This window comes from Solea senegalensis, linkage group LG4, assembly GCF_019176455.1.
Source record: "Solea senegalensis isolate Sse05_10M linkage group LG4, IFAPA_SoseM_1, whole genome shotgun sequence".
In the NCBI taxonomy this organism is placed as follows: Eukaryota; Metazoa; Chordata; class Actinopteri; order Pleuronectiformes; family Soleidae; genus Solea; species Solea senegalensis.
Genome location: NC_058024.1, coordinates 23,601,843 through 23,628,657, shown reverse-complemented (window position 1 = coordinate 23,628,657; position 26,815 = coordinate 23,601,843). Strand labels below are relative to the sequence as shown.

Genomic DNA, 26,815 nt, shown 5'->3' with positions numbered 1-26,815 from the left:
AGCCTCACCTACCATCACCAGCAGTTTCATTTGTACTGTCTGTACCATCTCACACACTTACTCACTCATCTTCTACCACTTTATCCTCCACGTGAAGATCACTGGTGCCAATCTCAGCTGACATAAGGCGAAAGGCAGGGAACACCCTGGACAGGTCGGCCTGTACGATCTGTACGAAATCAATCTTTTATTCACTCGTTTCATGTGTAGAGAACACTGAAGGTAGCTTGAACAAAGTCCTTTGGGCTTCAAGACTCTCTGACTCGCTGTAACCCCACCCCGGCACGTTATCCCCCCCATTAATGGTGAAAACACATTCATTCACAGATTACAACAAACGTGGTTGTATTTAGGAGCTCAAAGTATTTCCTCTAATCCTGTAGGAGTGTGAGAGTTTAAATAAACCGAGGATGGAGGCCGAGCGTCAACGAAGGACGGAAAACACCAGCTTGGCTGTCTGCAGACCATCAGCAGCACTTTATCGAACATGATTTTTCTAATGGACCTCCAGATGATGCTGCTGGATGTAATTTACTTCATCCTGCGCAACTCCTTGCGGGTCATCATGCGCCCGCGTACCAAGCAAATCGAGGGTGAGCTGGTGCTGATCACCGGATCAGGAGGGGGCCTGGGTCGTCTGTTTGCTCAGGAATTCACCAAACACGGCGCGGACGTGGTGCTGTGGGACATCAGCAGCACCTGCAACGAGCAGACAGCCAAGCTGGTGCACGAGATGGGGGGTAAGGCGCACGTGTACACGGTGGACGTGACCAAGCGGGAGGACGTGTATCGCAACGCTGAGCTCGTGAGGAAGGACCTGGGCCGAGACGTCACCATACTGGTGAACAACGCCGGCGTGGTGGCGGGGGAGCGCATGTTGGACTGTCCAGATGAACTGATGGAGAGGACCATGAAGGTCAACAGTCACGCCCACTTCTGGGTGAGAAGTCTCAAATCTGTATATTACGTGTGGAGGTAGAGGTCGACCGATGTGGACTGATGTGGACCGATGCCGATCTTTAGAAATCAGTGCAGCCAGTGGCTGATAATTGATGCTGAATTCTTGGCCCAAATACTTTTTTTTCAGTTTAATGATAAAAAGCAATGCAAAAATACTGCATAACGTCAGTAAGCAGTTCCTGAACAACACTAATCATCCGTCTCTACAATCTACATTTTATGTCTCCACTGCAGTGAGATTATATACAGTATTTTCAATAATAAGACATAAACATAAAAAGATTATGAAAAAATAAAGTGAGGTGAAAAGTTTCTGAGTAAAAAATGCAAAGTTTGGAGTAACTATCAAATGGAGATTATTATGAAACTGGCCTAATCGATAAATGGATCATGTGATTCAATGATCTGTATGCAATGCATAGCAAAATAATGGAATTATTTCAGTTTTTGTGCCGGTTATGAGATAAAAAGGTGCAACTGGAGAGTGTTCTGTTCAGTGTGTTCTGTTTGCAGCATCTGATACTCTTTGTATGGAGATGAACCTTGTTTATCATCATTATAATTATTATTATTATTATCATATATACAGTATATATATATATAGATTGTCAAAACTGTGACCACTAATAACGCGCGTGTTCGACTGTAATTTGAATCAGTTCTGGGAATAATGATAGAAACATTCCACATACAGTGACTCAGCATTTGCTGTGGCTGGGATGCTTAGTCATCAGTGGAACAGTGTTGATTATTTGTAACAAGCGTGACAAACGCAAAATGTACTGCGTTAATAACTTTATCCCCTTCACACTAGGTGCTATAGGACTCTGATGGAAATCCTCTTAATGCGTAGCTGCTCGTGCAACATAATCTCCCCTCACACATTGAGCAATATCTAAGTCACGGCAGGTCATGTGAACACTTTACAGGATGTTGTGCGTGTGTGTGTGTGTGTGTGTGTGTGTGTGTGTGTGTGTGTGTGTGTTTGTGTACCTCAGACAGTGAAGGCCTTCCTTCCCCAGATGAAGGCCCAGAATCACGGCCACATCGTGACCATCGCCAGTGTCCTCGGTCTCTTCAGCACAGCTGGTGTCGAGGTGAACCAGTATGCGGGGGGGGTGACAGGGGGGTCAAGACAAGATAATGATTAAAAGTTTATTATCAAATATGGATCCTGCATGAGAAAAAAAATAAAAGGTCTGGTGTGTTTTGTTGGATTGGGACAGGATTACTGCGCCAGTAAGTTTGCTGCAGTGGGATTTCACGAGTCTCTAGCCCATGAGCTGCTGACTGAAGAGGTTCAAGGTGTGAAGACTACCCTCGTCTGTCCCTACATTGTGGACACGGGCATGTTTGAAGGCTGCAGGATACGGTACGTCACTAAATCATCAGTCATTTTTCACTTACTTCAATCACGTCTCATTGAATATTTAAGTAAATACCGATAAGGCGATATAAATGTCCTTTATAGGGAGGAAGTGGAGCTGATCTTCGCTCCCCTAGAGCCCCAGTACTGCGTTGAGCAGGCCATGAACGCCATCCTCATAGACCAACCACTGGTGTGCATCCCTCGTCTCACCTACCTCCCTTTCCTCGCCAGAGCGTGAGTATAAAAGCCTCTCACCTTTGTATGAAGAAAAAACCCCCATAAATAAATCTACTTTTCCAAAGGTGTGACTCACTTTCTCCTTGTTCTCTTTCAGGCTGTTGCCATGGGAATCCAACGTGGTCATGTATCGTTTCATGGGGTCCGACAAGTGCATGTACCCCTTCATTGATAATAAGAGACAAGTGGCTAATGGCTGCATTAAGGTTGAATAGTCCCACCTATGACAACGTTGGGATTAAAAGATCAATATTAAGTTTAAATATCATTTTAAAATGCTTTTGTTTAAAAAAAAAAAAGAGGCAGATTTATGTGACAGAGTGAGAATTGTGTGACTTCAGATTTTATTCCTGTACTAAATGACGACTCTGCCAAGTGTCAACAGTACACAGTAAAATAAAGTGTCAAGTCCCTTCTCAACTGTGCAACAATAAAACGGATTAAAACCTGAACGGATCAAAACGGGAATGAGAAGAGCCTCAAATATCTGTAACTAAACCACATAAACAAAATATTGTGCTGCGTTATGTTGACGTAAGTGATTAAAAATGTTAAGATAAAAACACACACACTCACACACACATCCAGACTGCACTGTGTACCTTCTGTGTCTACTTTACACACGCTGTGTTACACAATTGGGGCTTATCTCAAAATACAGAGATGATGCATTGGATCATAATCACTGAGAAAAGATGTTATCATGGGAACAGAAGTGACGATGATTTAAAATGTCTCCTCAAAAACTTTCAGATAACAACTTTTAATTTGGATGAAAACCAAATATTATTAATACATATTTATGAAATAAACCCCACACATTTTGATGGACACAAGTATTTTCATCAAGTCGGATAAAAATATGTTTTAATAATTCCAAAAACTAATCAAAAGCCACACAGGATCCAAACAAAACGAGTTTCTGTCGTATATATCTGAGACTTTTCCCCATGTTTCATTTTAAATAATCAAATCATTTAAATGAGTAAAATATTTGTTATTTATGATCCTACACATGTTCATAAAGTCAGACCAGGTTTTGATATCATTCATGACATCGCTCAGATTCAATAGCTCATCCTGTGAGTTTGTTAAAAACAATATGATACCACTAACATCCACAATATTCAGTGGTCACTAAGGTCGAGCTAATCTCCATTTTCCACTAATGACAGATAAAGAAAAGGAAAAGACAGGATTTTGTTTTGTGCACAGAAGCACTGAAGTTTAATTACCATGGGGAGTGGAGAGAGAGAGAGAAAGAGAAGGGAGGATGACATGAGGGATGAAACAGGAGAAAGTGGGGAAACCGATGCAGCAAATCTTTGCCACACACATCAGAGACAACATCACATTACATCACACGCTAGTCACATTTAGTCACAAAGTCTTCCCAGTCTACATGGTAATGTCATTAACACACTTGTCACTTGTGGTTGCTGATGTAAAGCACTCTAGGAAAATCAACAGAGGTTCGTGCGAAGCTGCACCCCAGACAAAGAAAAGGTCCAAACCTCTTGTTTGAGAACCACTTCAGCCGGGGGATAAAACATAACACACTTCAAAAACAAAGAGTTAGCAGGACTCACAAAGAGGAATCAAATTCTAGTCAAAACAAGAGTTCACAGGCAATCCTTTGATTTTTCACCCCAACCAGTTCAACTCCCAACTCATTGACTAGGATGCAGCTACTTCTTCTACAAAGCAACAAAAGAATGTGTCCGATTAAACAACAGCGAAGGAAACTAGTTTTCCCTCGTCGTTCTTGCTCGACTGTGAACATTTTCAGAACAATGATTATGAATGGCGACGAAGCCCGCGGCTTCCTGTAGCCTTCTAAAACGGACAAAGAACACAGTGTCTGAATTTTCTCTAGTGCTTTTACAGGCAACCAAACCTGATCAAACAGTGCCGTCCAGGGTCTGTGCCAATGTGCTTGAGTTAGCCTGTTTGAGGTGCATGTCACCTTCCATTTCCTGCTTGCCACACCTGTAGAGAACAAGTCAGAGAACCTGATTATTTTTTATCAGCCGTGAATGTTCCTGTGTGCCGCGTAGTTGTCTGAAAAAAGGGATAACTGCAAACACATCTATTAACAAAAAGCGTCAAAGAAGCTGTGCATGTGTCATGTCATCAGGAATGTCATTTATACAAGTGAATGAGTGATAATTCTACATATGTTGAAAAATGTGTATTTATTTTTATTAGTTGCAAACGTCAAAGCAGATTTTTCAATCTATATAAGCTATAGGTTGTGTCTACAAGATGTGGGGACATCTCCAAGGCTTTCAAGTGTTTTCAAACTCGCAGCTAATCACAACCTCAGCGGATCGCGATCTGCAGTTGCCAAGTATGAAGAGCATCTGCTGATTCATCGCAGACCACAATCTGAAAATGTCATCAGAGTCTGCGATGAAGTCAATCTGCACCAGCCGAGCAGAGACGGCAATGGCCTGACGGAGGGTGAACCAGGAATTACAAGAACGGAGAAAACAGACAAGTATAAAAATAAAAGAGAACACAAACAGCACTGTCCTCCTTTAGACGTGAAACCAAACTAAATCAAGCCTGATTTCTCACGTCATTGCCCACGTCACTGAGCACAATTGTTTTTGTGACCGTGTGTTTTCATATCAGTCAGGGGGCTCCTCTTAGTGAGACACATATATATATACACACATATACACATATATACATATATAAAGTGTGTGTGTGTGACCTCCTTTTACCAGTGTAAAACTCACATGACAGTAGAGCTGCAACTAATGATTGTTTTCATGATCAATTAATCGGTGAATCGTTGGGTCCATAAAATATCAGAAAACCTTAAAAAATGTTGATCGGTATTGGTCAAACCTGGAAATGATGATGTTCTCAAATGTCAAAGACATGAAGAAAATAGTCACATTTAAGAAGCTTAAACAATCGGAAATCTTGTCTAAATCATGAAAAAAGCTTCAAACCGATGAAACGATTATCAAAATAGTTGTCGATTAATTTAGTAATCGATTAATTGTTTCAGCTCTACATGACAGCAAGCCAAGTAGAGCAGGACGTACAGAGATCCTATGACTCTGAAAGTTGTGTGGACTTGTTGTACTGAAGCTTCTCTCTCTCACACACACAAACACATTGACCTGCCGAGAACAATTCTGCCCCACTGGTAAAGTGTGAAATCATCTTTGATGGCTTTTACTGTCCACTGCCTCTGCCGATGCATGTTCAAGCATTTGAGCATATATTATGTCCTCAGCAGACAAAACGTCGGTTTTACACATGAGACGGTGTGACACAGCTTACCCAGATACTGGTCCATTTCCTGCTCTTTCATTTGGCTGCTGGTCCAACTCTGAGAGCATCTTCAGTATATTTAGTGCAGCCTGCAGAAGTGAAGAACAATTTAAGTTAGTGAAAATATTGTCTGGCATTAAACCGGTCTGTGGCGCAAAAAAGGTTGGGGACCGCTGCCCTAGACTAATTGCTGATAGAATAGAAACGCTTAATTGTCTGGTAGCTGCTTATAAAGAGGTTAACACTGTGATGGAAAACAGAACTATCTTCGAAGGCTGCACTAGAAAGTATCTTAAGAAAATAAATGAATTAATAATCTGCCCGTGGACAAAACAGAAAGGGCCTTGATAGCATAATTATCATAATAACACCACCCCACTTCCAATAAGAGGTGCTTTAGGGTTGAACATGTTTATGACTTTTTTTTTTTTATAAACAACTGAAGGTACAGATTGTATTAAAAGCATAAACATGAAACTTGTAAATATTCCAACTCACCATATCGTGACAGGATTCTACATCTTTCCCAATTCCATGACTGATGAGCGGTGGCTGGGAGGAGCAATTAATCAGCGACACAAACTCATTCTTATTGTTTTTGGGGAAATCTTTGTACTCCACCTGAAAGCAAAATAAGGCATTTCGGTCGAAATTGAATACATGCATAACAATGCCCCACTCGCTAAATTACAAACACTGCTGCTTACCTGCAGACCTTGCACCGATGCAAGATAACCGAGCTGTTCTGAAGGCCTGGTGAGGGGTCCATGGGGCAGTTGGTTGATGTTGTTTTTGTTTTTTAAGATAGTCTCAGCGGTCGGGGACGTCCCTGCATAAAGCAGCTCGTTGGCAATCATGGCAGTGATTGTGGCTTTGCCTGGGTTGGGGATGGCTCGACTGAAATCCTTGGCCTGGGATACTTGGCAGGCGCCGACTGCTTGAGCCACCTCGGGCATCATGGGAAGGATGCCTGCAGGTAGCTGCTGATGGCTTAGGTAAGGCAGTCGGTAGTCCTCCTCTTTAGAACCTTAACCGGAAAAAAAGCACACTTGTAAATTTATAATATAAAAAGAAGCAATACATAAGTAAAGGCTAGAGGGAATATATATGTCTTTATTAATATAATATTAATATATTAATGTGACTGACAATAATCAAACAGTCAATACGGGCAGTTCAGGGCATCAGTTATGGTTGTATACCATATAGAAGCAGATAACAGTTGTGATTCTTCTACTTAATACAATCATATCTTATTTTTATTTAAACAAATAAAAAAAAGAAAATCCTCACCCAATGCCACCTCCTCTACAGAGCCAGGCTCAAAGAAGGTCACTTTGCGCCCATCACCAGGTCTTTTCACTGGGGTCTAAATATGACAAAAATGAATTAACATCAGTATATTCCCGTGTCTGACAGTTTACCATTGTACTGTTTACCATTCAAGACTGGCCCATCAGAAGTTTAGCTTGTACCTTTTCATCAGTTTTGAGTGCCGGTTTAGGGGGCTGGGGCTGAGGCACTTTATATCCTAAGAGGTCCAGCATCTTCTCTGCTGCGTTCCTCTTGGCCACCTTCTTGCTGGGTCCCAGTCCCTCTGCAGACTGGCCACACACGGTCACCTGCGACACAACACACGCCGCTTAGGCAAATCAAATCACAGGACAGGAGTGAAATAAACAGAGAAAACTGCTTAAGTCATGCAAACAAGATGACTCACCTGCATGACAAACTCCCTGCGCCGTGGTAGACCCCTCTCTGTGACCATGCTGTACTCCGGCTCCTTCTCCTTCTTGGCCTGCTGGATCTGAGCCAGGCGGCTGATGGGATTCATGCCCTGACCGTACTCTGGGCTGGTCTGTAGCTGTTGAGGTGACAAGGTCATCACAAACCCATGTGCGTGTACTGATGAACCTCACTCCGAACCACGAGATAAAAGATGCCTTACCTTGATAATGGATTTGGTTTTCTTTTTAATGCGTGGCAGCATCTTTTCCACACTGGGTATGGGGGGCAGCCTCTTCAACTCTCTCAGTACTGCTGCTGCTGCCAGCTTCTTGGCAATCTTTTTACTTTTTCCCTCACCCTCGCCAGTGAACTCCCCAACAAAAACACGCACTAGGAAACTCTTCATGTGTGGAGGGCCTTCTTCCTTTAAAACCTATGAAAGAGGGTTTTCAGATTACTCTCAAAGTTGAGTAGAGAATAAAACATTACATTACATTATATGTATATATACAATGAATAAAACATTGTTCAATACCTGAAGTGGATAGGGTTATGCTTATTACCTAGACCGAGACTATGCTCAGGTCTGTGCATCTGCAGTATTTGGTCAGTTAAGAATGTTTAATCTCTGGTTACTGTTCTTCAAACAACGAAAATGAATAAAGATGCAACACTGACGGCCTGGTCTTAACTTTAATCTGAGCAGGTTTGTTAATCATTAAGAACTGTGTGCGAGATAAATCCTTCCAAACACACGGCAAGGACGCAAAACCAAATGCACACTTGGTTACTCACTGTTTCTTGTGTTTCCTGTGTTTTTTCAGTGTAAAATCGTGCACAAAAGAGCCTTCACTGACATCACTGAAAAATAAGTGTAAAAAAGAAAATCACCTCAAAGTTGACAGGTAAGTTGCGTTTCAGTGCAATTTCAAACACTTGACTAATTTCTGATTTGTTGAGGTTCTCCTCCTCGGGCTCTCCGTTCATCTGCCAAGACCAGAATTCATATTAAACAAAAAAAGCAGCAGCAAATCAGTATAAAACGACACAGTGACTTCCTGGCACTAATTATGTGTACGTGTGTCTTCACCCACCACTGGCATCTGTTGCAATATGGGTTCCTTCTGCAGCACTTTTACGGCCTTGGCAGCAGCCTCCTGTTTAGCCAACTGCCGCGTACGTCCCTTTCCAATAAACTGCTGTCCTCCGATGGTAAGCTCCATTTGGTATAGCATTGGTCCCATTGGAGGAAATGGATAGTAGTACCTGAACACACAAGACCGTCCATTTTTACCATCTCAAATAGCGACAAAGGGAAATTACTCCCAATAACGACAAAGACAACTGAACGTCCTCATCTAATTTCTAAATAAAGGAAACTCACTGTTGCATAGAGCGCTGATAAGGTCCTGGAGCCCGGACGTTGTAGTTGAAGTTTGGCGGTCTCATTCCCGGGTACGGGTCAATGGGTTTATACAGAGGCTTCTTACCAAGCTTCATACATAGTGCATTCAACTCCATGGTGTGTGTCATGCCATCTACTGTACAACACAAAACACACACACAAAAAGCAAAAGATAAATAACATGTGAGCACACCCTAGCAGTATAAAAAGCATGAGACAGAGACTGTGAGTGACAAAAACAGTGGGAATTACCCACCTGCGTTCTTGCCTGTGTTGCGTGGCGTTCTCATGGTGGGTTTGGGAAGAGTTGTCTCAGCGAGGGCAGAGGAAGCAGCAGAATGCTGGGCTTTCTTGATGCTGGTCCCTTCTGCCTCCCAGTGTTGATCTCCCAGTGTGAGCCTCACTGAGAAAATCTGACAAAGGCAAAAAAAGACTGAAATTATGAAGACAACAAACCATCGTGGACCAATTCATCAGTTGTGAAAACATCAAATTTGTGCGTCATACAGTGTTTCTAACTATTTTACTGCAATTTCTAAAGCCACTTTAATTGTATTTGAAAAGATGAACCAGACATTTCCAAGAGAACGCATGTTATTTCAAAAATACATATACATATCTTAAATTAAAAGGAAAGACATTCTGCACATTTATTTGGCGATTCCCCCCAAAAATCTCCTGTAACCCAGGTTCGGAGAACGATTAGGATTAACTCATGTCACAGATCAATTTGTAAGAGTTATAGTCTCAGTGTACCTTTGAGTGAGCAGGTCCTTGCTCACAAAGCAGCTTATACTCAGGTTGGATCTTATTGAAACGGGCTAACTCATTCACCAAACACATGGGGGTCTTCTCTTTAGGGTTTGCCATGTTAGATACTGTAAGAACATAAAAAACATGATTTTAAAATATATATATATATATATATTGTATATATGTATATATAAATACTTGTTCACTTAACCTTTTAAAATTTTGTATGCTTGTTATGCGCCAATGACACCAGAACAAATTCCTTGTATGTGCAAATCGTACTTGGCAATAAAGCTCTTCTGATTCTGATTCTGATATAATATATAATATGTAATATCTTTCTGAAAATGTTCATAGAAATATATGCAAGATCTTCTTTAGAAAAAACAATTCAACCTGTTGTGGTATTGTAGGGAGTGGCAGAGCCCGCGGGGAGAGCAGAGCTCCTGATGGGCTGGCTGGCACTCTCCGAGGGTAAGGTGCCTGATGCACATGGGATGCTGTAGCCAGGCTGCGGCTGCCCCAGCTGCAGTGGGGCAGGAGCAGCAGGCATGGGGATAGATGGACACTGGAACTGGAGCTGGGACATTCTTGTAGGTATAGTTTAGTGGGCTGAGGTCAAGATAGGAATGACGAATGCCAAATGGGGAAGGTGCTGTTGATTGAGGAGGTCTGAATGTAAGCTCTGTGGAAAAAGAGAATAAAATACAAATCGGTACACCACACATACACAAATATGGCGGAGGACATGCTAAATCTTACCAGAAAAGCTCAAGTTTGAAAGTAGCACCTTACTTGCAGTGAGATATCAGCACTAAGCTGCTGTGTTTTTGATCCTTCACCTTTCAACCTTGAAAGTTGAAACTGACTTTTTTGAGCCAGTAAATCATGATTTTTCAACTCAAGATAATATCATGAGTTTAATACAAAGCATAGGAAATGACAAATATACTGCCTTACAGGATGAGATTTAAACAAATAACAAAACAGTGACATATGCATCAGATATCAATATAATAAAACTCCAGTTACTTTCAGCTTAGCTCTGAAAGGGATCTTAATAAAGCCATCAGTTTCACTGTAAGTGTTTCCACATACAACAGGATAAGCCCAGTGAACTTCTCCTTTACCTCAGACTGGGCTATAAATATTCTCCAGTTCACCAAATTCATTGACCACAGTAGGTAGGTATTTCATGTACCTAACAAAGTGTCCAGTGTGTTCTTCTGCTGCTGCAGTCCATTTGCTTCAGGTTTTAATGTGTTGTGGTTTCAGAGATGGTGTTCTGCACACCTTTGTTGTAACACTTGATCATTAAGGTCTCTGTTGCCTTTCTATAATTTCAAACCATTCTGCCCATTCTCCTCTGACCTCTCACATCAACAAGGCATTTTCACCCTCACGGCTGCAGCTCACGTCATATTCTCTCTTATTCAGTCCATTCTCTATAAACTCTAGAGATGGTTGTGTAAATCCACAGTTTCTAAAGCATATTAAGTATATTTCTATATACACACAGTATTGTGCAAAAGTCTCTCAGGACACCACCAGCTTTCCGGGTTTTATGTCTGTCAAATTCTGTGATCATTGATCGTTTGGATAGGAATGATGATGATAGTACTTAATTGAATGTGTTTAACTATTGATTAACATAAATTAGGGCTCCCGCTGCAGTTTTAAGAGAGCCAGGGTCATACCATTGATAAAGGGTAGTTCACACTAAATACTTGACTCTTTAACCCGTAGAAGCTGTTTTTTTTCTGTACTAAATGTTATTTTATGCATCCGCCGAAGCCAACAACACGGGCACACGACCAAATGTAGCATGAGCAATGATGCTGAACAGCCAAACAGTGAAGAACACACGCCCACTGTTTGCCATAACGGATTCCTCACGCCCCGCTTGGTTTAGTTGTCAGCGAGGATGCTGCTGACCCAGAAACATACGTGTTTTGATACAACTCAGCTAGCAGAGGATGGGAAGTTTGTTGGGAGTTTCCCACTCCAGTCTGGCTGTTGAGGAGGTTTAAAGCCAATGCTAAGTCCACAATTAAAGTGCATGTTTCAATACGCCCCTTTGCTGCTAAATGTTGGTTGCACTAAAACAACTTAATTGTTCAACTATTGCTAACTTAAACATTAGCTTGCTGGCTATACAAACACGAAGCGTTGACTGCTAAAATATTTCAGGAATACCAGTTATAGTTGTAAAGCTGTAATTATAATTAACTTTGATAATAGTTAAATGTTTTAGACTCCTGGTATCACCACCTAAGATTACAAAAAAATGACATCAAATGAAATCCCTTCAGGAGAACGTTAGTTAAATGGCTTGCTAGCTTCAGTGGCTGGAATGGATGAAAAAATAACAAGATATTTTTTTTCTAAAACGAACATTACCATATTTCACTGTAACAAAAGCGTTTCCGTGAAAATGCACCATAAAGACATGAACAGGATTATCTGACATAAGTTATTTTTTTAATTAAATCAAGTATTACGAGTCTGGAAACAGCCGGTGAAACTGCTAGCTAGCTAACCCCCGACAAGTCACAGCACAAAGTAAACCTCACCTCGTCGCTCCTTTTGTTCGGTTTTTAGTTACTCCATAGGGCACGATGATTTACGAACGTTCGCCTTCAATAATGACCACTTCCAGGGTCAGTCTTTGATATTTTAGTATCAAAATGCGGGCTGTGAGGAGATGGACATTGGGGCGACAGGGCAAACACTAAAGAGAATGGACCCCGTCTTGATTCCGTCTTCAGGAAATGACATCAGCCGACAGGAAGTAGTTAAAAAATAAAGCAGAAGTGATCGAAGGTAGCCCAATTATGTTGTTGCGAATTAAAATCATTTAAAACGACTGTATTGACAGGATATTCTCAATTTTATTTTGTAGATAACAATGAGACAAACACTGGTTTTGCAGCACAAATAATTCATCTAAATAGTGTGAAAAAGAAAATCAAACTGCGCACACAAATCACAATCAAGTTCATTATGTTAGCGAATAAATATAAAACACATCATGATTCACTATAAAATATTGCTTCTACAGTCTATAATCCTTTCTAAACACCAACGATTGAGGATAAGAGCAGTGAGAGCTGGTTATAGTGGTTTGAGTGTCCTACGGGTTACAGTTTGTATGCCTGACAGATGTTCAGAGAGTCTCTCAGCATTAGGTCACGCAGGCGCCACAGTGCGTCCGCCATCGTGGTGTGGGCTCCTTTGCTCTTCAGCCAGTGAGATGGCAGTCGGCTCTCCTGCTCTTTAGTCAGATGAGCATCTCGCCTTTGAGCTGGTGCGGAAACACAGGGTTTGATATCAATGTATGCAATGTATGCCGACTGATGCTAAAAAGCCACTATTTATTAATACTATATTTTATGTACTTTGCAAACATAATGAAAATATCATAGGATTCTTATTTTGTAATTCTCAGACCACTGACAGCAACTTTATCTGTTCATATTCATTCCCTGAAACCAAATGTATGTGTGGTATATTTATTGAAAAACTTCCATTTCAAGGAATAGATAGATGGAAATTGATCTTGTAACCAGGTTTGTCAGGTGAAGGACTGGGGCTCCCCCTGAGCAAGGCACCCACTGCTTATGCATCTGGCTTGTTTGTGTTCACTACTGTGCGGAATAGGGATGGGTTAAATGCAGGTCAAATTCACCATCACTAATTTGTGTGTGTGCAAAAAAAACAAATTATATATATATATATATATATATATATATATATATATATATATATGTACACACAGTACTGTGCAAAAGCCTCAGGGCACCACCAGGTTTTCTGTTTTTTTATGTCTATCAAATATTGTAATCATCGTAATCGACTACAAAACAAAATTTGAACACATACAGTGCAAAGGCAGATGCAACAACATCCCCAGGAAGCAGTATGTAAAAAAGGACATTTAATGTACACCACCTTTAAGCGTTTGATCCCACTTGCTGACAGTGGAAGACTCTGAATTCAAGCCCTCAATGTACTTGAGGTAGGCCTCCGAGTGAAGCACTCTTTGGGTCTTTGGTGGTGGAGCCACAAACATTGGAGTGGTGGGCTGCAGGTGCGACGGTTGGCCCTGTCCTGGATATGGAGGAGGAGGCGGCGCATGCTGTCCTGGGCTGAACATGCCAGGCTAGAAACAAAGACAATAAAATAATTAATATGTATTCTTACTAACTATATAATTTAAAAAAAAATTATATCTTGTAAAACTTCATTAGTGAAAACCCATCAGTTACAAAATGACACTAAACAGTTATGTGTACATCTACTAAAACAAACCCCAAATGACCAAATATTTCTCCAGAATGGGACTCACCTGTTGCATAAAGTTTCCTGGTGCAGGACTTCCTGCCATGCCATTCATCCCAGTGCCCATCATACCTGTTAATTGACAATATTTAGTTCCTTTGCATTTAAAAAATATTTGGGACACTCAAGCTTGTTTGTTTGATGTTAGGATCTTGGACAATGTGTTACAATAATTTTAAGGCCATGTTTTTTTTTAATGTTAGCTGGAAAATCAATTGAATGTTAGTTGTTTGCTATCAGTTTTAACATGCATTCAACTGTATGTTTGGACGTGGAACATGAATCCTGAATATTAATCCTGTGCAACCTGTGGACCAGGTAAACCCCTCCAGCAGGAGAGACACGACTGGATGTGACCGAGCAGGTGTGGCGAGGACAATGGCCCTTACCCTGATACGGAATGCCAGGGTACCCGGGCATACCTTGCTGGAGATGGTGAGGATGCAGGTAGGGCCCCCCTGCAGGGTGAGGTGACATTGTTGCCACACTCAACAAGCCCTCGTGGGGGCCCTGCATGGACATGTAGGGTGGGCCATAAGCTCCCATCATGCCTTGGGAAAGAAGGTGAGGAGAGGACAACATATCCATGCATAAGTGACATGCAGGTGACTCTAAAATAACATGCACAACTACTGCACACTGTGGCCCCTTTCACACGTGGAGTGTAAGACACGACTGCTTTGGGAATATATTCAATGTCTGACTTCTCGCAACTGTAACACAAGCGACAGAAGTGGCAATAAGAATGTATAAAACTAGCAAAAATGACAATGTTCAGTCATAGATTGTGCTATACTAGTTCCTCTAAATGGAAGAACCTGCTCGATGACTTTCAGCACTTTTAGCACAAAATCAACCTAAAAAGTCTACTCACCTCTGTACACTTACTGGTCCTAATTACTTTATTATTTTGAAAAGCATACATCTATGATGTGCTTAAATTGTTGTATACTTTGCCATACTATGTGTTGGCTTTGAGATGTTCTGACCTCTCATGGAACCACAGATGCAATTTAGCTCTTAGCTATAAAGTGGTACGGTGCATTAAACAGTAGCACTACAGATGTCTTACTGGATGTATGAATCATAAAACCTTGTGATGTAAAAGGTTCACTGTGTGAAAGGGGCAGACAATACAAATGTGTCTCAAAAATGTTAGCAGGCAAAACAAGAATGAAAGTTGAGTTTGAAAAAAAGTTATTCATGGTTAAAAATAATCATGCGGTCAATGTCATGCACTTTCAAATATGATGCTAGTAATAAGAGAACTAAGAAACATCCAAACAAAAACACAAAACAGCAGCAAGAGAAGAAGTGTTTGCTTTCTGAACGTAGACTTTAAATAAATGTTGAGATTTGAAAAGTCCTGCCTCATTACTCTGCTGCCTTGTTGCCAAACACTCGTGCTGTCTCTGAGAGGGGTTACCTGACACAGGTGTCATGGTCTGGTTTATCATTCCCATTGTGCTAGGCGAAGGCACCACTCCCATCATTGCCCCTACAGGGGTACCTGCTCTAGGGGACGCTTGCTTCTGTGGTGGCCTCTCACGATCTTGTTGCTCCACTATTTTGGCTGCACGTTCTGCAGAATACAAGAAAAACGTCACGTTTTGACCTAGGCTCACATCAAAAGAACTTTAACGCTTACATGACATTTATTCTCACCTTCATAGTCAGCTTTCCTGGAAGCTTCAAGGTTCCTCCACTCGGTGCCCACAAGTCGACTGAGCTCTCCAAAGGAGTAGTCTGGGTGCCGAGCTTTGATGACTGCTCGCATTTCACTGCTGAACAGGATGTAGCCACTCATGTTGATCTTTCGCTTAGCTCCTTCCTTCTTTGATAAGCCCTTCACTTTAGGAGTGGACTACATAAAATGAAACAAACATGGAAGTTATGAATATTTAAAAATATATATATATATATATACACACAAGATGAAGGTTTCATGGTCTCTGGAGGTGGTGGGTTACCTGAGAAGGAGTGTACGGCATACTGTCCATATCACTAGCAAGTGGAGTTTGCATCTGAGGCATAGAAGGGGTCTGTGGAGCATCCTCCTCATCGTCCATATCTTCCAGATCATCTGCATCTTCTAAGTCTGCCAGTTTAACCTCAAGCTCTTCAATCTTCTTGTTCAAAAAGGGTGACGCTTCCTTCTGCGGCACAATCACTTTCCTAAACGATTCCATTACCAGAGAAAACAGACGCTTAGACTCAGAATATCCAAAAACTCGAAAATGATAGAAGTGGTCTGGATCCCAGACTAACCTGAAGTAGTAGTTCTCATCCTCCACTACTTTGGCAGTGTATGAAAAGCGTTTAAGACCCTTGAACTTTTTCACCTGCTTCTCGGTCTCAATGTAGCGGCTTTCACACAGCAGGATATCGTCTTCTGAAATCTCAGTGGGTCTGCATGACAGGTAATCCTTAAAGGAAGAAACCATGCATTTGCCTAGAGAGCAAAGAATGAAGATTGAACAGGTATGTTAATAAAACGCTCCTGATAAAATATGCTATGTATTTCTACAAGTTTGTAGTCAAAGCAGAACCTATGACACAGGTTATAGGCAAGGTCTCCTCAAGGTGGCTCAGGAAAACTTCTCGCTTGTAAAACATCTTCGTTGGCTCGTGTTCAGTTTCCTCGGGATGAATGAAGATTGGTCCAAAGAAAAAAGTAGTTCCATTCTGAACCCACAGCTTCTCTATCCTGCAGCAAGTTCAAGGGAGACCATAAAATCAAGAGTTAATGACTGTTTAATAATTATATTGCACCAATGTCAAATTAAACCCGCTTTAGATAAGAGGGCTTAGGGAAATATTTGCTTTCACCCACCTGGCAACCCGGGGCTTTGACAGACCGTGAGACTGGATGTAAACACAGTCACCCACTTTAAACCACATGTTGTTGCAGAGTAGCTGCTCATAGTACTGACAGCCAGGCTCAGCTCCAGTCATCTCCATGGGGACATTCTCTTTCTCCTACATAAATAAAGATACACACGCACACAGACGGTTTATACTGCGATAAACATACATTTATCCTTGGTTTGGGTGAAGAGATATAAAATGGTTGTATAACAAAGCCTGTATCAACAACTGGCGGGAGCATCACCGCAAATCAATCTTTTTCAAATCAAGCTATAATTGGTTAACACAGTGATTTATTATCAGAGAGCGCCAATGACAGCACAGTATCATGAGCATTTTTCTGTGCAAGGCACAAAGTACAAAGTGGGACATTTGCCTCGTATAAATTCTTGAAAATACGACATCGCCTTACCTTGTCCACAAAACTGCCACCGTCTGCACATGAAACTGTGAGCTTGTCCAGATCGGGCTTGGCAAACATGGAGGCTACGCGGACAACAGGCAAAGGCACCTCTCGAGGGACTAATTTCACGGAGCTCACAGGCATGGCCCACAGCTTGATCTTCTTGAAGAACTTGTTCCTGGCAGTGTAGCGGGACTCACAGATGTACACATCCTCAGCTCTGAACCCTTCAGGCTGCATCTTGAAGTAATCCTATGGGCACCAGAAACGGTACTGATTAGGTGAGGACTAGTAAGTAAGTGCCTTGTAACGTGGTTGAGTTTCTGTAAAGCGTCTTACTTTCACAAACATGACCACACATTTGCCTAGGACTTTGCTGATGGATGCTCTGTTGTAGTAGTCGCCCTTGAAGACCTCTTTCTCCAAAAACTTGCGTGTGGCATGGTGGAAGGTTTCACTGGGTCTGTAGAACCAGCAACCATAGAGCCACTTCTCACCTGCGAAGACAAAGTACAAGTGAATAAAATTTGAATGAATGAATTAATCATGAGTGAATCATTCCTTCAATGAATGAATGGTGCAGTGATGAATACCTGCATCATCCTCCCACAGGCGTTCAATACAGACAATGTGTGGCTTCAGATTCGGCTCTGACGGCTCCACATAGACAAAGTCCCCCACATGGTAGATGGTGTTTTCAAACTTGCAGTGCTGGCTGTAAACACGGTCTTCTTCCGAATCTGGCTGCCATATTTCTCCCGGGAGGTCTGCTGCTTTCTCCTCATCTTTGGATGGAAATTATGTGAAATTAAAACTGCACCAAGATTTAAGCCGTGCTCTTAAAAAATCTGTGTGTTATGCCAACTGTTCACCTACCTTTATTTTCCTCCTCTTCTTCCTTTTTTTCCTTGTCATCCTCAAGCTCTTTTGGAATTTTTTCCCTCTTCTCTTGCTCCACATCATTGTGCAGGTGTTTTAATGTGAAGTTCAGGGCAGTAGAAAGTAGAATTTCTCCATTCTTGCATAGCTCATCCCTGATCTTAATGAAAAACTGTTGCAGCTCCACTGCATCCTCAAATATCTCTGAGTCAGTCCTGCAAATGAAAAAAAGGAAATGAAAAATTAAAGATTGAATTTTTTTTAGAGCTCGTCAGAAAACAAATTTAGCTTTATATCACTTAAAATATACACTATGCACTGTAAAATAAATGTGTATATCTACCTGTTTAACCTCCGTGCCTTCTCCAACACTTCAAACATGTGTTCTTGGAAAACATCCAGTCTTCTGTATCGTCCTCGCTCCACATTTATCCGTATAATATCAAAGTTAAGTGGTGGCTTCTCAGGAGCGGCAGGATCCACAACAGGAACCTCGGCCAGTGAGTCACTGTAGCATCGGCCTTCTTCGTCCTGGTGGCCTAACACCGACACAAACAGGTTCCTGATCAGCTCCCGCACCAGAGGTCCCACAGCTGGAGGCCCCAAGTCCTCGGCTCCTTCCTGCTGCTTACGTGTCTCCAGCAGCACACGGTGCAATACCAGAGCGTCCCGATAGATCAGGGACTCCGGCTCATTGTAAATGCAGGCATTGTTGAACATGAGAGCAAAGTCCTCCACTAGTGCCTCAACATCTTGGTAACGACCAGCCACCATATGACTCCGCAAGCGCTCCATGTCGATGGGCCTCTTAATGGTGGCATAGTAGTCAGGCAGCTCGGAACGAGATGGCAGGCGAAGGAATATCGTGCTCAGGCGACGTCCTCTGCGATCAGTGAAGTTTCGCACTGCGTCATAGAGCTCGTTCAACTTCTGCTGGAGGGGTGTGAGGTATTTGGACTTCTTTGGAGAAACACCAGTCTTTCCTACGAATCAAAGAATCTTACACTCAGAAATGTTTTTTTTTTGTTTTTTTCACTGAATTGTGAAAAACAAAACTCAAATCAAAAAATATTTCCCTACAGCAACAAAAACCAAACCACAGGCCTATGCAAAGACCTAATAAACTATTAGCTCGCCTTTTCACGGTTGCCATAGTTAAAAACAAAACATAAGCTACACAATGTCAATTTGTGGCAGGAGGTATGTTACTAAGGAAAGTGAAAAAAGTTACTTCATGGTGAAATGGCAGTAGGCCAAATAGGCACAATTTAAAAAATGAATGTCTGAGCCAGGTCATGGTCATGTTCATGAAAATGTAGTACATTTGGGAAATCATCAACAAAAATGTAACGTGTAGCTAGATTTTAGTAAATGAGCTGCAACAAACGACTTACTATGATCAAACTTACTTAGTTTCAGTTTTGGAGAGCCCATGTCCTCTTCTCCTGGGGAAGGTCCCAACTCCTTGCGTTTGTCCAACAGTATCTTCTCCAGAACATTAGCATCATTGTAAACCTATGCGTTAAAAAAATGAGGCGATTTAGAACTGAGCTCATTGCAAGACCGTGATGCATACAGCCATAGATTCATGCCGTCTACCTGAGATCCCTCCTCATTGTAATGCCTGGCGTTGCGGAACATCAATTTCATGCCGTCCATTAGAGCGTCCTCGGTGGCATAGCGCTCATTGCGAATGTTGTGCTCAATTGTCTTCAGGTCCATTGGCTCCAGGATGACCTTATAGTAGTCAGGGTAATCCTTTTTGGAAGGTTTGACCATAAAAAGATCACAGAGACGCCGACTGGTGCCGACCTCCTTGGCCTCTATCACTGCAGCGTATAGGGCTTTCATTCGATTCTTTTTGACATTTTTCTTGTGGCTTAAAAAAAGAAATAATGAGGATAAGTGGAGGGCAATGCAGTCAGTAAATCCAAGAACTGAACTCCTTGAGTGTTCAAAACTGCAAAAGATCAATTTGAAAAAATAAAAACTGCTTTACCTTTTCTTCTTGACGCTCCCTGTATCAGATGACAGAATGCTGTCCTCGTCCACATCATCTCTCCTTAGAAGGTCTCTTTTTTTGGACTGTACCAACAACAGAAGAGAGAGAAAATATTAGCCGACACATTTGTTTATTCATCTATGCCTACAAAGAATACTACTGTTTGCTTTACCATTTTACCAAGTCATTACCTGCATGATCTGCTGAAGCCTGAAGGCCCGCTTGTAAATGCTCGAGTTGGGCATGTTGTAGCGCTTTGCATTTTCGAACATCAAATTGAGGTCTGCATCTATCTGTTCCACACTTTCATACTCCCCATTCTTCATCTTTGCCCTAAAAAGGAAACAATATATAAAAAAGATTCTCCAAATCAGTGGATTCAGTTCCGTTTAAGCAAAAAATTTGGTTCATATCGCATATATCACAAACTGCTGCCATGGCTGTGGGTTACCTGATCTGCTGCAGGGCGACGGGCTGTTTAATCTGCTGGTAATAATCAGGATATTCCCTGCGAGAGGGGAGCTGCTGGAAAGGTTCAGAGAAGACCTGACCCTGGCTGTTCCTCGCGCCCCTGACAGCTTCATACAGCTGGAAGATTGGGTTGCTCATCTCCATACTGGAACTCTGACTCTCAGCCTCCGACTCTCCCTCATCATAGCACACAGAGCCTGCAAACATTTGCAGATTAAGCGGTTACGCAAATGTAAATACAACACAAGGTTGTTGTTTTTTTTACTTTACCCACAGCAATCCTACTTACCAGAGAGAACAGGGTCATCCTCACTCTCTGACCCATAGTGAAGAGCTACACTGACACCAGAAAGCCGGTCACCATGGCCAGACCTGCGATTTCTGAACAGTGGCAGTAAACACATAAGGCATACAGCATTGTCAGTCTTAAAACAATAATATTTGTATCAGGAAACAATTAGTTCTGATTTGATAAAAAAATAAAACTCTTTTTATTAATACCTGATGCGCAGACTGGATTTAGTGGGTTCAGCATGTTCAAGTTCAGTCTTTCTCTGGATGAAGACTTTCTTTATGGTGTTGGCGTCCTACACAGAAGAAAAAATATTTTGTAAGTTTTTCAGATTGCAAATGTCTGAAAATAGTAAATAAAGAAAAGAGTTTACCTTAAAAACCTGAGATCCTGGTTCATTGTAAGTTTTGGCATTTTTGGCCATGAGGTCAACATCCTTGGCCATAGCGTTGATACTTTTATAGTATCCAATCTATGAACATAAAAATAAGTTAGCATTTGTTGGAATAAAATGTCATGATGTTCTGACATTGGTGAATTCAATATGCAAGTCTGATGACTACCTGTATCCTTTGAGCAATTGTCCTCAAATCGATTGGCTCCTTTATAATGGCATAGTAGTCTGGGTAATGCTAGAAAATAAAGAAAAATACAAATTGATGACATACAAATGCCTAGATAAACAAGGGTTTTACCCTATGATAATAAATGAGTCATAAAGTGAATGCACTGTTGTTGGAGGGCTACAAAAACAAAAAACATAATAAATTTAGGGACCTGATCTTAAGTCTAGGGCTGAACGATATATCGTTATCGTATCGATATCTAGATATGAACCTTCAAGATATTCATATCGAAAAAGCAACGATATAAACAAAATAGATTTTCCCCCGCGCTCGCCCTGCATGTACAGCTCTGGCAGTCACAATAAACTTCATTTTTACGATTGCCCTTGAATGCACCACTACGGCCAGCCAACCACAAACCTTATTTCATGCTTGCTGTGGAACGACAGCTGAAGCCAACCAATGACAAACATAGGAGGGCGGGAGGGAGACGGAGACTGAGACACGCACATACACACACACATACACACACACACACACGACATACACAGCGGGAAAGAAAAGTGACAGAAGATAATGCGGCCGGTGGCGATTTTGTGCCAAAACATAAATCATCCTCCATTATTTGGAGGTATTTTGGATTTTAAAAAGGATGTCAACCCGAGCGAGGTGTTGTGCAGGTCGTGCTTGGCGAAAATTGCAACGAACCAAGGTAGCACAACAAACATGTTTCACCACCTGAAACAACACCATCGCGTGCTGCACGAAGAGTGTATTACAATGAGAGAAACACCGGGGACTTCTCAGGTATCCCAAAAGAAGCCCAAGTTAAGTGTGTTTACTGATGCGTTCAGTAGTGTTACACCATATGAGTCGACGTCCACCAGACATAAAGGCGTTACAGACGCTATAACATGCCACATTGCAAAAGACATGGTACCCGTGTACACAGTCTCACAGTGAGTTCTCATCAATAAAACACTTTCCATGTGGAAAGTTTCCACAGTCTTTTGTATTATGATGTTTTTATTTTTCTGAAAAATGCTTGCTTTTCACCGAACCCGTAGTCATATCGTATCATATCGATATCGAGATATCTGGCATGAATATCGAGATATGAAATTTTGTCCATATCGTTCAGCCCTACTTAAGTCCATACATTCTAAAATAACTTACCACTTTGGAAGGGAGTTTCTGGAACAGTTCGCTGACCAGATGCCCTGAGGGATCAGTGTGTGACACTATAGCCTCCAAGAGTTGCTCCAACACCTCCTTCAAACTACCAGTTGAGGTCTAAATGGAAATAGAGCAGAAATGGGCTTTGTGTAACGTGGCAGTACTCACTATGCATTAATAAACACAAATTTCCAAAATTCAAAAAAAGATCTACAAATAAAATGAAAAAGTGCATTTAATTAGTGAAAAAAAGAGCAGTCTTATTATCTTTTATCAAGCAAGTAAGTGAGGACTTTATATAAAGACAAGACAACTAACAACAAAGCATCGTATTAACCACAAGACTAACCTCTTCCTCAGTTGACATTCCTGGAGTATCCATCATATCCTCAGCATCTTCATCATCCTCATCTCCGTCACCAGGCTGCACAAACTCACTCCTTGTTTGTAGATAAACCTCCCACAGCTTGCATGCAGCTTGATACACCTCACTGTCACTCTAGATTTTGGAACATGAAAACTCATATAGAATAAACAAAGACAGTGGGGGTGACCTGATACTAATCAGAGCCAAAACATGAAATATTAGATGAATATTTAAATGACATTTTAATGTTTAACTAAAAAACTATTCCATTGTTCAGTAACATTTTTTATTTGACAGCGATTATGTTACGTCTACTGAAGACAAAACTTGGTAAGAATTAAAAAGTCACATGTAATCTCATAAATTATATGTATAAAATACATGAGTAAATGCTTTAAAATTTAAAATAGAGTTTTTTTTTTCTATATACCTTATAGAACGACCGGGCATTGTTGAACATGAGATGGAAATCTGCAGTAAGCTGTTCCACATCACTGTAATCTTCTGACTTGAGTTTATGCTGAATTTTTGTCATATCGATTGGCTGAGCCACGGCATCATAATAATCAGGCTGGTTCCTGAAAAAGCACAAAAGAGCACACATTGCATATTCTCATTCTCATTTACATACCATATTTAGTGTGATTAACCACACACCAGTCAGGTGGTCACATCTCAATAACATACAGTAATCTACAGTGTGTAACGGGTCTTGACTCAATGATGATTGCTGAATTAATCAACAACTATTTTGATAACCACTTATGTTTGAGTAAGTTTTTTTCATAAAATAAAAACAAGTTCTAAGATTTCATACACTGATTATGTTTGGTTAGCAGACAAAAGAACATATTTATGTCAACAATTCTGGACAAAACAGCTGATCATTACTCAATACAATAATTGGTATTTGCAATCCTAATGTGTAACAGGAGAATATGTTCGATTCATGTTAACTGCAAAGTGCTTTTCATGTGGTAATACCTTCTCTTTGGTACCCTTAGAAAAACATCACTGAGTTGTCTTCCATGATCGTCCTTGTGATCCCTGACAGCATTAAACAGCTCGTGGCACACAGCGATCTGGAAGAGCAAGAAAAAAACAGAGATTACCAACTACAGATAGGAATCGGTCAGATAAAAATCTAAAATCTGATACAAACTAAAACATCCTATATATTGCATGCTTCACTATGCACAGGCTGTAGAAATGTAAATAAAGATTTAGCTGAGTCATGTTTGGGCCGTTTATCTCTTCTTTTTGGGAGAACAATATTTGTTACGGTAGAGAATTATTTATTTGAAGTGACTCAGTATAAATGACAGGTTCATAGTTCATAAATGTTCTAAAATGACTGTATAGGATGGTGTATATACTCGAGTTTGTGATATGAGACACAAAAAAGTTGTCCATCACCAACACTTTAAATGTTCGCTCATTAAGTAATACATTGCAAACGCATGGAAATGCTATTACCATGTCGACAGGAGGAACATTGGAGACTTTTCTTCTTTTTCTGCCACTTCCAGGAGTAGAGGAGGTATCGTCGAGGTCTGCCCCTCCGCTCACACTGCTGGAGGGTGAAGTGGCTCTTCTCCTCTTGGAGCTCGACATCGCTAATCAACAAGCTAGCCCGCTAGCTGCGGAACAATACAATTATATTAATATACCGTGGATCGCAAACTCAATCTGCACCTGATTAACTTAACGTTAAATGCGAAATCGATCGTCTCGTTGCTCAATCTTAACTACAATACAACTGTGAAGTGAAGCGTTAGCATTAGCATTAGCGCCGCTTCACTGTATGGAAACAAAGCGATTAAGACGTGCGGCAGTTAGCATGTTTTCCTGACTGGCTAATCGTTTTCTTGTTAAAACAGAAGGGCACACTTTTTAGAAAGTTATTTCAAAAGCACATGCGAGCTGAGATTAATTTAGAAAGGACACAGCTTTAAAATAATTCGTACCCAAAACTGCAGTAAATCCACCGAAGTTCCCTGAGCAAAAATATTCAACGAGTAGATGGCTAGCTAGCCACAGTTGTTTGAAAACTCCTGCCCGGAAATGAAGTAAAACGCAACATTAGGTAGGGCTGCCACCTAGAGTTTCGGAGATGTAATGCACCTAGAGTAAAAACAAAGCCCACGTGAAATAGTTTACATAAGATTTTTAGAATGTAAACTAATGACACATTGTGAATTTACAGAATATTTCTGTCTGATTGTGATATTTATTCGTTCAAGCACGAACAAATAATGGATCCAATTACATAGTTGTGCTGCATGCATGTACAGTATATAATAATATATTACATTAAACATGCAAAAAATGTTATCAGGATAAAAAAAACATTTTAAATCAGTTGATATTGATATTTACTGTAATTAATGTCAGATCATTGAATTCAAAGTGTGTTTGAATATTGCATACATGCTGTTATAATAATATTAAATAAACATATATCACAATATACAATTCTAATGAATTATTGTCTAGACATAGCTGTTGTTATTATTATTTTTTCTTTATATTTTCTTTTTGTATTTTGTGTGTGTGTGTGAAGAGTCAAAACGATTTATTCAATGAATAGTTTGGTTGGGATACTTGTACATTAAGGCCTTTCTCTTTAGAGATATATTGTAAATTTATAATAGGGAATAATATGCATAAAACCAAAGCATGACTCTTGATATTAAAAACACATTACATTTGTGTTACAACAGTGTTTACACACAGCCTGGGTTATTTAATAAGGGTTCTAATCTTACAGTCTTGTGCTACGCATTGATTATTATCACTGATTATTGGCTGTAATAACATCCAGGTTCACACATGAAGCGCTGGAGTTCACTATACAGTTGGGATACTACTGAACTTTAAACTTTTAGCAAAACACATTTAATTACATGAGCTTGTTTTTGATCTATCTAACCTATGAAAGCATACACTAAAGATCAAATGTATTATTTATGAAAACACAGTCCCAGTAAAAATAGAGTATGCATTACCTTGCGATCTTATTGACAACAGTTTGTGATATAGACATAATGGAACATGATACGTACGCCCAGGCCACAGTGTAAACTGTTGAGCATAAACATTTGAGTTCTGACAACATTTTCCATGTTGTAATCAATGTGGGTGGAAAGCAGCACTGTCCCTTCCAAATAAAGTATAAATTAAAGTGTTGTTGGAGTAGTAGTAATACAGTTAGAATAACAACCTAAACACCTCCAGGAAAGATTATGAAATCTTAATCAGACTTTTGATGTGTTATATTGACAACAGTGGCAAATAGCCCACTTTATTGTGCATTTGTGTTGATTGTGAAACAGTCTGTGAAGTCACTGAATCCAGGTTTTTTGGGGGTACATGTTGATTTTGTTTGTGTTATTATGAGTTCCAATTATTTTTGTTTATCCAATGTGAGATGCTGTGAAATAGGGTGTCTCTCAAGGCCACAAAGTCCACTTTTATTCCAGGACACATTTCAGTATTGGCACAGATAAAAGCTGCTTTCATTTGACAGTGTATCCTACATAGCCTACTGCTTATGTAGTCCTTGTTAAACCTCAATAACAGGTCTGAATATCCCCCTGTACACTTTGCACTTCACAACGTGCAGAACAACCGAGGGGAGAAACACACACACACACACACACACACAGACAGCAGCAGATGTACAAGAAAAAAAAGCAGCTCGCGCT

General features: G+C 40.7%; 3 protein-coding genes across 10 annotated transcripts; 1 reads left to right on the top strand and 2 right to left on the bottom strand.

The window, feature by feature from the left end:
- The first annotated feature begins 411 nt into the window (after positions 1-411).
- On the top strand, positions 412-3,034 carry rdh20 (retinol dehydrogenase 20). The gene is made up of 5 exons (XM_044024217.1): positions 412-940; positions 1,959-2,057; positions 2,187-2,332; positions 2,432-2,563; positions 2,664-3,034. Exons 1-5 carry the CDS (start codon positions 488-490, stop codon positions 2,779-2,781), a joined length of 948 nt encoding a protein of 315 aa, XP_043880152.1. The 5' UTR covers positions 412-487; the 3' UTR covers positions 2,782-3,034.
- Positions 3,035-3,764: 730 nt separating this feature from the next.
- stau1 (staufen double-stranded RNA binding protein 1) lies at positions 3,765-12,514 on the bottom strand. 4 transcript variants are annotated; one of them, XM_044024213.1, is made up of 15 exons: positions 12,317-12,514; positions 10,140-10,428; positions 9,747-9,868; positions 9,247-9,403; positions 8,970-9,126; positions 8,680-8,851; positions 8,477-8,572; positions 7,806-8,018; positions 7,578-7,721; positions 7,333-7,479; positions 7,151-7,226; positions 6,565-6,884; positions 6,356-6,478; positions 5,867-5,946; positions 3,765-4,555 (listed from the first exon to the last, which is right to left on the bottom strand). In XM_044024213.1, exons 2-15 carry the CDS (start codon positions 10,330-10,332, stop codon positions 4,468-4,470), a joined length of 2,088 nt encoding a protein of 695 aa, XP_043880148.1. In that variant the 5' UTR covers positions 10,333-10,428; positions 12,317-12,514; the 3' UTR covers positions 3,765-4,467. The 4 variants fall into 4 exon arrangements, with proteins under 4 accessions (XP_043880148.1, XP_043880149.1, XP_043880150.1 ...); XM_044024214.1 differs by having other exon boundaries at positions 8,970-9,123; XM_044024215.1 differs by having other exon boundaries at positions 9,259-9,403.
- Positions 12,515-12,614: 100 nt separating this feature from the next.
- Positions 12,615-25,168, bottom strand: LOC122768145 (protein polybromo-1-like). 5 transcript variants are annotated; one of them, XM_044023913.1, is made up of 30 exons: positions 25,076-25,168; positions 24,585-24,748; positions 24,093-24,190; positions 23,539-23,686; positions 23,091-23,240; positions 22,742-22,858; positions 21,563-21,631; positions 21,373-21,471; positions 21,209-21,294; positions 20,997-21,088; positions 20,688-20,904; positions 20,428-20,569; positions 20,234-20,319; positions 19,834-20,113; positions 19,644-19,749; positions 18,578-19,217; positions 18,232-18,449; positions 17,949-18,140; positions 17,695-17,852; positions 17,365-17,607; positions 16,918-17,063; positions 16,634-16,791; positions 16,353-16,536; positions 16,055-16,259; positions 15,750-15,948; positions 15,511-15,666; positions 14,474-14,635; positions 14,092-14,156; positions 13,695-13,905; positions 12,615-13,047 (listed from the first exon to the last, which is right to left on the bottom strand). In XM_044023913.1, exons 2-30 carry the CDS (start codon positions 24,720-24,722, stop codon positions 12,884-12,886), a joined length of 4,929 nt encoding a protein of 1,642 aa, XP_043879848.1. In that variant the 5' UTR covers positions 24,723-24,748; positions 25,076-25,168; the 3' UTR covers positions 12,615-12,883. The 5 variants fall into 5 exon arrangements, with proteins under 5 accessions (XP_043879848.1, XP_043879849.1, XP_043879850.1 ...); XM_044023914.1 differs by having other exon boundaries at positions 14,507-14,635; XM_044023915.1 differs by having other exon boundaries at positions 15,595-15,666.
- Positions 25,169-26,815: the final 1,647 nt, after the last annotated feature.

Excerpts from the sequence above, each read along its gene's own strand:
- rdh20 (XM_044024217.1), top strand. The coding sequence starts at position 488 with ATGATTTTTCTAATGGACCTCCAGATGATGCTGCTGGATGTAATTTAC. Across the intron at positions 2,058-2,186 it reads TCAGCACAGCTGGTGTCGAG|GATTACTGCGCCAGTAAGTT; the intron begins GTGAACCAGTAT and ends GGATTGGGACAG. Across the intron at positions 2,333-2,431 it reads TTTGAAGGCTGCAGGATACG|GGAGGAAGTGGAGCTGATCT; the intron begins GTACGTCACTAA and ends TGTCCTTTATAG.
- stau1 (XM_044024213.1), bottom strand. The coding sequence starts at position 10,332 with ATGTCCCAGCTCCAGTTCCAGTGTCCATCTATCCCCATGCCTGCTGCT. Across the intron at positions 6,479-6,564 it reads CATCGGTGCAAGGTCTGCAG|GTGGAGTACAAAGATTTCCC; the intron begins GTAAGCAGCAGT and ends TTTTGCTTTCAG. Across the intron at positions 5,947-6,355 it reads TAGAATCCTGTCACGATATG|GCTGCACTAAATATACTGAA; the intron begins GTGAGTTGGAAT and ends TCACTTCTGCAG.
- LOC122768145 (XM_044023913.1), bottom strand. The coding sequence starts at position 24,722 with ATGTCGAGCTCCAAGAGGAGAAGAGCCACTTCACCCTCCAGCAGTGTG. Across the intron at positions 23,241-23,538 it reads ATGCCCGGTCGTTCTATAAG|AGTGACAGTGAGGTGTATCA; the intron begins GTATATAGAAAA and ends TCCAAAATCTAG. Across the intron at positions 21,295-21,372 it reads CAGGATCTCAGGTTTTTAAG|GACGCCAACACCATAAAGAA; the intron begins GTAAACTCTTTT and ends TCTTCTGTGTAG.